This window comes from Triticum dicoccoides, chromosome 6B, assembly GCF_002162155.2.
Source record: "Triticum dicoccoides isolate Atlit2015 ecotype Zavitan chromosome 6B, WEW_v2.0, whole genome shotgun sequence".
NCBI lineage: Eukaryota > Viridiplantae > Streptophyta > Magnoliopsida > Poales > Poaceae > Triticum > Triticum dicoccoides.
This window is the reverse complement of record NC_041391.1, coordinates 374,411,135-374,419,241: the sequence shown is the minus strand read 5'-3', so window position 1 is coordinate 374,419,241 and position 8,107 is coordinate 374,411,135. Positions and strand designations below refer to the sequence as shown.

The 8,107-nt window shown below is 44.8% G+C and overlaps 1 protein-coding gene across 2 annotated transcripts in view; it reads right to left on the bottom strand.

The window, feature by feature from the left end:
* Positions 1 to 8,107, bottom strand: part of LOC119324177 (putative elongation factor TypA-like SVR3, chloroplastic) — a 34,260-nt gene that overhangs the window by 18,943 nt on the left and 7,210 nt on the right. For both annotated transcript variants that reach the window (XM_037597941.1, XM_037597942.1), the window contains exons 7-10: positions 2,150 to 2,284; positions 1,948 to 2,064; positions 1,385 to 1,536; positions 1,218 to 1,302 (exon numbers count right to left, since the gene is read on the bottom strand). In XM_037597941.1, coding sequence (XP_037453838.1) covers positions 1,218 to 1,302; positions 1,385 to 1,536; positions 1,948 to 2,064; positions 2,150 to 2,284 — 489 coding nt within the window. The remainder of the gene's footprint in view (positions 1 to 1,217; positions 1,303 to 1,384; positions 1,537 to 1,947; positions 2,065 to 2,149; positions 2,285 to 8,107) is intronic.

The following is an 8,107-nucleotide window of genomic DNA, read 5'->3' as shown; positions in this document are numbered from 1 at the left end:
CCCGTCGGGCAAGCCGTCGATCCAGTGGTTGCGGTTCTCGGGGCCGGCGGGAATGGGTGTGGGGCGTCGTGGAGGTGGAGAACTCATCGGAGACACCAAAGGGGTGGTGAAAGAGTGAGGTGTGAATGCATTTGGGCGGTGAGGCGAGAGGGGTGGGACTTCCCATCCATCTCCTACACTTCCCCAGGCATGCAGGCGAGAGCCACACGTGGCTCTGGAAAAAACGGCCGATTTGGCCGTTCCCGCTCGACCTAGCCCAAGATTGCTTTATGGTTCGTGTGGGCCAGGAAACTAATGCAGCCCAAGCAACCAAACGGGCCAATTTTGCACCGCCAGGGCCTGGTTGGGCTGGATACAGGCAACCAAACAGGCCCTTAGTGTATAGGCACTGTGTACCCATCGGTTTGTGTTATATGTATGCTTCATATAACCTAGAGGCCTTATCTCTTCGATACATTGTTACCCGGGGCCTCTTATATTGTAGGCCTGGTACCTGGTTGTGGCCACGAGCCAGACGCAGCATTGCAGCGGGGTGTTGGCGCGGAGGTCGCCGAGGAGGCAGCCAAGCTTTGTGAGCATGTGCTTCATGGGACTGTACAACAACACTGTGTGGGCAGCACCTCTGTGGGGGTGTCCATCGAGCGCAAGTTTAGGCACTCCCAGAACCTCTCTATCTCTACTACTTAAAAAATAAGTAGCATTCCTTTTCCTGCGAGGCAGAACTCTTCGTCAACCGGTTCCACTCCTCCCACCACATCCCTCCACTTATTTTTTTCATCCAGACGTTTTTTTCACTACGTCATATTTGGCCGCACCTTCCCAGTACGCCACTCAATCACATTAATTTACTTGCCTTTTGCAGCACTACATCAACTCCACCTTAATTGACTTACCTTTCGCAATAACATTGAATTACGCCGCTCAATTCCACGCCATATTTTACCACACCTTCCCGTACGCCGCTCAATCACATTAATTTACTTAGCATGCATGACCTAGGCTACCAAATTATAATGGTGCCAAAATCAAAATTCTAACCCTTGGTGCTTCCTTCCTGCCCCATGCCATATAAGGTGGAATTACGCCCCCTTCCACCTTAACACAGACCTAGCCTTTATACATTAAAAAAATTCGGCTCCCGTGGCAACGCATGGGGACATACCTATCAAATCAAAAATATACAAAATTTCAGTTTTGTCATTTAGGGAGGGAAATACCTCATATGGCTCCAATAGCTTCCCATTTACTGTCTTGTTTATGACCTTTGGAGGTCCAATCATAAACTCATATCCTTCCCTCCTCCTGTAAGCAATTATTAAAGAGAATACCAAAATTAGAGAACATACCAAGTGGCTGATAATGTCGAAAGGTTAGAAGTTCTTACATGTTCTCTATCAATATGGTGAGGTGCAGTGTGCCTCTGCCACTAACAAGAAATGTATCAGCAGTTTCCCCATCTTCTACTTTCATAGCCAAGTTCCTTTCAAGCTCACGATATAGCCTATCACGAAGATTTCGGCTAGTGACAAATTTCCCCTGGGATAAAGCCAAAGAGAGACATAGTTTCAGCACTAAGAAAGAAGAAACTCAACTACAGTAATTTACTGTAAACTATTGAATTAGAATAGGCCATTCTTGACAGAAGAGCTTTAATAATTAATGGATCATTTTCCACCACATTGGAACACAATGGAGTAAAGCTTTACATCCGTGCAATACACTGACTTCAACTTCCTAAGCATCTCAGTTTCAGGAAAGCGTAGTACTACTTCTATTTAGCTTACCTACATGGGCATACAATGTGCAGTACAAGCATTACTCTCATTTGGACCAAAAGCGTTATAATTAAGATTCTCTTAGCCAGTTTTCAAATATCTTTTTATTCCAGCAGAAGATCCTAAAAAGTAGGGATACAATGTTGTAAGTTAAAGTTAACTTTTGAGACACCTCTTTTCCAACAAAAGGTGAAGTGTTGATGGAGAAAGACATTCTAACTGTTGGTTCCTCAATTTTGATAGTGGGCAACGCTGTTCCAGAAACTTTATCAGCTATAGTTTCCCCAATCTGCAAAGTTTAAACAAAAAAATTCAGAACATGTTATAAGGGTAAATATATACTAAATATAGGAATGAACATGAAGAGCACCAACCATGATATCATTGATTCCACATACAGCACAAATGTCACCAGCACTAACAGATTCAACTGGAACGCGCCCGAAGTTCTCGTACACAAAAAGCTCACCTATTTTGCCAATTCTACAAGCATCATCTGGTGTACACACCTGCCCAATATCTTAATCAGTAGAAGCTATATATTGATTTGCTTTTTTTTTCTCAAACAAGGCCTAGCAAGATACGCAGCAGTTACGGGCCAACAAAGAAAACAAATGAGATAACATGGCTAGGTATGAAGATTATTATGATGGTTTCTGATTATTAAGATTACAAGCACCTTTGGCAGAGAAAAATAAATTTCAAGTACCGCCAATAGCTAGTCTACCGTCATTATTAAGGGTCTCTTTGATTATAAGGATTTCCATAGGTATTTGAAGGATTCGAACCGTTAGGTATTTTTCCTATGTTGGGCGTTTGAGACATAGGATTGAATCCTATAGGATTTTTTCCTAAGAATTCCTTTGTACCATTCCATAGGAATTTTAGCATCCATTCAAACCACTTGGAAAGAATCCTTTGTGTGATGCAATCAAACAAAAAAAATCATGTAGGATTCAAATGGGCATGACATTGCAATCCTATGGTTTTCCTATTCCTACGACATTAAAATCCTGGAAATCAAAGAGGTCATAACATATTTAGTTTTCTTTGACGTGACCTGCGGTGCATCACCCTCGGTGTTGGAGGTACACGGTGACATGATCGTGTGCGAACACATGTAAAGATAGTGAAGAGCATTTTTTTCAGAACTTTGGGTACAAAAGACCCAAAGTGGTCGGACCCTTCCCTGGACCCTGCGCAAGCGGGCAGGGCCGGGCCTGGGAGGGGAAGGGGGGCGGCCGCCCAGGGCCCCCAAAATCCAAGGGGACCTGCCACGTACGTATATAGCCCATGACCTACAGGCCAAGGGAAGCAAGAACGCTGGACGCAAATGCCTGTGGCCATGAGGAACGGGCCATGTACTAGTTGACAGCAACGTTCGCATGCATATGCATCCCATTCCCACCCAGACGCTGCGACATAGGTAGCCCAGGAAGGAATAAACAACGTCCGATCACGAGAAGTTGTGATCGCACATATCCTTCCGATCACGGGTCACGACAATCCTTAATCTCGAGCCTCTATCGTGAGGCGAGTCACGCTGTCGTCAGGCCATAGTACGCACACCGATGAACTCCGTTCTCCAGTCTCCACTCTTCAGGCGCTAGATGGACATGCACATCACCGAGCGCCTTCTTCCATCGATCAACATCGCGTCATCTCCCGATGCTTGATCATCAACAAAGATCGACCGACCGGAGGTATACAGTATTACTAATTTATTATTGTCTATATTCATATGAGTATTGGTAATTAAGTAATTTATCTTCACATACACTATGCATAGCTTACAAACTTTTGGTGCATCTTTTTATTTAAATTTAGCACTGTGTTATTACATGTGCATAATAGAAAAAGAAAACACTGTGTGGATGACTTGATAGAAACACATTGAGAAGCTATTGACGAAAAATATCAAGAGTAACACCGGTACTTCGATTGATGAGTTGGCAATAGTCGTTGTTTATGGATCAAAACATTTAAAAGAAAACTTTGCGATAATATCAATAAATTATTTGACATAAATGTTGATTTTGGTGCATTAAAGTTTTTATTGGATACATATGCATATTGATTACTATAGTGATGTTTTTATACTAAAGGGCCTCGAGTTGTAGTTTCGCTCTGGGCCCCCAAAATCCTAGAGCCGGCCCTGGCAAGCAGGAGCTATGTGCACTGGGTTGCCATTTTTCTGCAAGCCTCGGAATGGAAAGATGGAAAAGGGAATAAAACAAGATTTTCAGAAGAAATTCACGGCCAAACAAACATGGAAAGTGCCACATAGAAGGGAGTCTACAGCTAGAATGCGGTAGCCAAAAGAGGGAGATAGAGCTGCCTAGCTCTCTCCCAGAGTCGCATCTGCACAAGTGCAGAGCTGCCACAGGATTCGTCTGCTCTTTATCTTGCAATACTTGCTCATGGCGCTCCCAAGTCCTCCAAGAAATGTGGAGTGTGGCATAGCATGTACCACGACAGCAATGAGTTCCGTCTCCTCCCCCTCCTGCTATGTCCTTTCGCAACTCCCGCATGTTACTTGATAAGTTTCTTTAAGTCTTTATTTTGATGGCGGCTGTTGCTTCAACTCCTACCATGCCATTTGACAGAATCATCACAGCTATGTTGTGTCAACCTTCAACCTTGGAATACATCACAAGGAATGAGGCCCGGTCCTGATAACAAGAACGGCGGGAAGAAAATTTGTCATTCCAGAAAATGTATCTTTAATCTTTATTATTGGCATTAACAACAAAACAGTCTGGAGTGTACGCTTTAGCTTGCTTATAAGCGCTGAGGTAAAATGCCTCGCTTTGGCCTAGGGGAAGCATTAGAGGGACAACGAGGTACTTCTGTGAGAAATTGGTCTTCGCCTCTGTTTGTAAAGCGTCCCTAAAGCGTCGCTTAAGCGACGCTTTAGCGTCAGAGCGCCCTCGAGGCTCAAGGCGTCCAACTCGCTTTAGCTCTGTGTCTAAGGCGTCCGCCTTAAGAGTTTAGAGCGTCTGAAACGTCTGCTTAGGCGTCCTGGAGGGCGCTTTAGCACATACAGGACGCTTTAGACATGCCAGGCAGGGGAACACAGTTTTTAGGCGGGAAAACTGGGCTGGGCAGGAACAAAAGGGCAGGAAACTGGGCTCACATGTGAATAGTAACAGGAGGGAAAAGAGGGACCAGACGTGCAGCTCCTGCTCCTCCCCCACCACTCCTCTGGTTCTCTCCTCTCTCCTCTAGCAGCAGCTCCCTCTCCAGATCTGGACCAGCTTCCTCCTCTCCGGCCACACCTCCTCCCCCTCCTCCTCTCCGGCTGCAGCTCCTCTCCTCCTCCTCTGGCACACCACAAGGTATGGCTCCTACCCTCTCTTCTCCCCCTTCCCCTCCCTATGTTATATGCTCTTTCTTCCATGCTCAGATCTGCTTTTCTTGCTCTGTTATGTGTTATGCTATGCACAACTCCTTTGCTTGCTGTTAGGTGCTGCTGCTGCCTCTCTTATAGTGCTTGGCTAGTTGCTTCCTACTTAGTGGATGGATTAGAATAATAGCTCCTGATGCATGATGTGCTCACTGGTGAATGGAATCAAGAGGCACAAGGAGCATCTTTCTGGCTGTGGTGGAGATGCCATTCGCTGTCCTAAGGCTACCACTGAAATCAGGAGAGAGATGGCAGCATATTTGGAGCAAAACAGGAGGAACAAGGGAGTAGATGATGATGACAACAATAATGATGTTGTGGAGGTGAATGAAGATGGAACAAATGTCCCCATTACCAAGCCAAGCTCAGGGACAGCAGCCAAGAGGAACAAGAGAGCATTTGTTGCCAAGATGCAAGGAAGAGGTAAGTCTGCTGTTGCTTCCAACAACAATTCAAAGCCAATTGTTGCCATGCTGCGAAGAACACCTGAGGAGCTTGTAGATGGAAGACGCTCTGGGTGTTCTCAAAGCACCATGGAGTCCAGCACAAAGACTAAAGAAGAGAGAGAATATGTGAATATCGAGTGGGCATTGTTCTTCTATGAGTGTGGCATTTCATTCAATGCTGCAAGTAGTAGACAATTTGAGATTGCAATTGAAGCCGCTTGTCAATATGGTTCAGGTCACAAGCCTCCTAGTGCCTATGAGCTGAGAGAGCCATTGCTTAATGCTTGTGTCAAGGAAACTACTACTTTGAGGAAGCAACATGAGGCAGCATGGAAACAATTTGGATGCACACTCATGTCGGATGGCTGGTCAGATAAAAGGGGACGCCATTTGATCAACTTCCTTGTTAACAGTCCAGAGGGCACCGTCTTCTTGGAGTCGATTGATGCCTCAAGTGAATCACACAGTGCTCAAATGATTGCTGATCTGCTGGAGAAGAGAATTATGGAAATTGGGAAAGAAAATGTTGTGCAAGTTGTCACCGACAATGGTGCCAACTACAAGGCAGCAGGCCACCTTCTAGAGTTGAGGTTCCCTACACTATATTGGAGTCCTTGTGCATGTCATTGCTTGGATCTAATGCTGGAAGACATAGGAAAGCTGAAGGCATTCAAGAAGCCTATTGCACGGGCTAGACGTGTCACAACTTTCATCTATAGGCATGGAAGAATTCTTAGTCTAATGAGGAAGATGACAAAAGGGCTAGATCTTGTGAGACCCGCAGCCACTCGTTTTGCCACAGCTTCTTTACATTAAAGAGTTTGCTCAACCACAAGGCAGCTTTGAGGAGTATGTTTACATGTGCAACATGGGTTGGAAGCAAAGTGGCAAAAACACAAGCTGGATTAAATGTGCAAGACATTGTGCTCTCAGCTGAGTGGTGGCATTCAATTGAGGATTGCCTTAGAGCTTCAACACCGCTTCTTCGAGTGCTTAGGGTAGCGGATGGTGATGAGAAGCCTGCCATGCCAGAGATTACAGCACTTATGCTTTATGCAAAGGAGAGGATCAATCAAAGCTTCCCCCAACAAAATAAGCAACCTTTGCTCAAGAAGATATTGGGCATTGTTGAGAACCGTTGGGAGACTCAAATGAATCATCCATTGTATGGGGCTGCTCTTTATTTGAACCCAGGAAAGTTTTTCCCTATTGTAAAGAGGAATGACGATGCCTTAGTTGGGGAGCTAAGGAGCTGCTTTAATGATGTGCTTGCAAAAACGGTGCTTGATGCCAATATTCGGAGCAAGATCGATCAACAAGCTGTGCTCTACGAGAACCATCGAGGAGTCTTTTCTAATGGGTTGGCAACTGAAAATATTGAGAAAAAGGGCCCTCGTAAGTTGTTAATTGCAGCATGTTGATTTCAGCATATTTACTCTTCATAAGTTCATATGTTTTTGACTGTTTCCTTTCATCACTTTAGTTGAATGGTGGTGTTCATATGGTGGTCAGGCCATTGAGATACAAAGATTTGCGAAACGCATTGTCAGCCTTTGTGCATCATCTTCCGGGTGTGAGAGGAATTGGAGCACCTTTGAATTTGTGAGTAAAGAAATCTCTTTGTGCTTTCCAATGGTGCTTACAGCAAGCCATTTACTCATTTTCTTCCGCTGTTTGTAGATCCATACGAAGAAAAGGAACAGGCTGCAGTGGAAAAGGTTGAATGATTGTGTTTTTGTTTCATATAACCACAAGATGATGCATAGGTTTCAAAAGAGGCGTGAGAAGGCAGGAGACACAAGCTTTGACCCTTTGGTGTATGAGGATTTTGATTGGGGCAATGAGTGCGTTGACCCAACAATACCACTACCTCAAGGTGCTCGTGGGTGTCCTGATGACATCTCATGGGAGGATGTTGACGTGGCTGTTGGTGCATCCACGAACCTTCAAGGTCGCAATCTTCCTAGGACAGGTACTACACTTCAAAGGGGGCCTTCAGCTGTCCATGTACAGTTTAAAAGACAGTGCAAAAGACCTACAGCAACACGTCCAACATTGCTTGAAGAAGATTGGGAAGAGGACTTGGAGCAAGAGCATAACTCATGTAACCCCAGCCGCAATGAAGAGGAGGATGATTCAGACTATGTGCAGGATGATGATGATGTGAGCAATGATGATGAAGATCCAACCAATGATGACTAAGATGGTGAAGACAACACCAATGCCACCATGGATGAGTTTGATGACGGTTATTGAGACTTGGAGATGACAGTTGAGAGTTGAGAGATGAGGAAGTTGGCCAGCCTGAAGCCTTTTGCTATGCTGCTGTTATGTGGACGTTTTAGTGCTATTCTAATAGTAGTCCAGTACTTTAGTCTAGTTTGTTGTGTCTATTAATCAGTATCTTACTATGGTTATCTATCCTACATTCCTACTGCCCATTAGCTTCAGATCAGTCTAAAGCGTCGCTTTGCTCTATG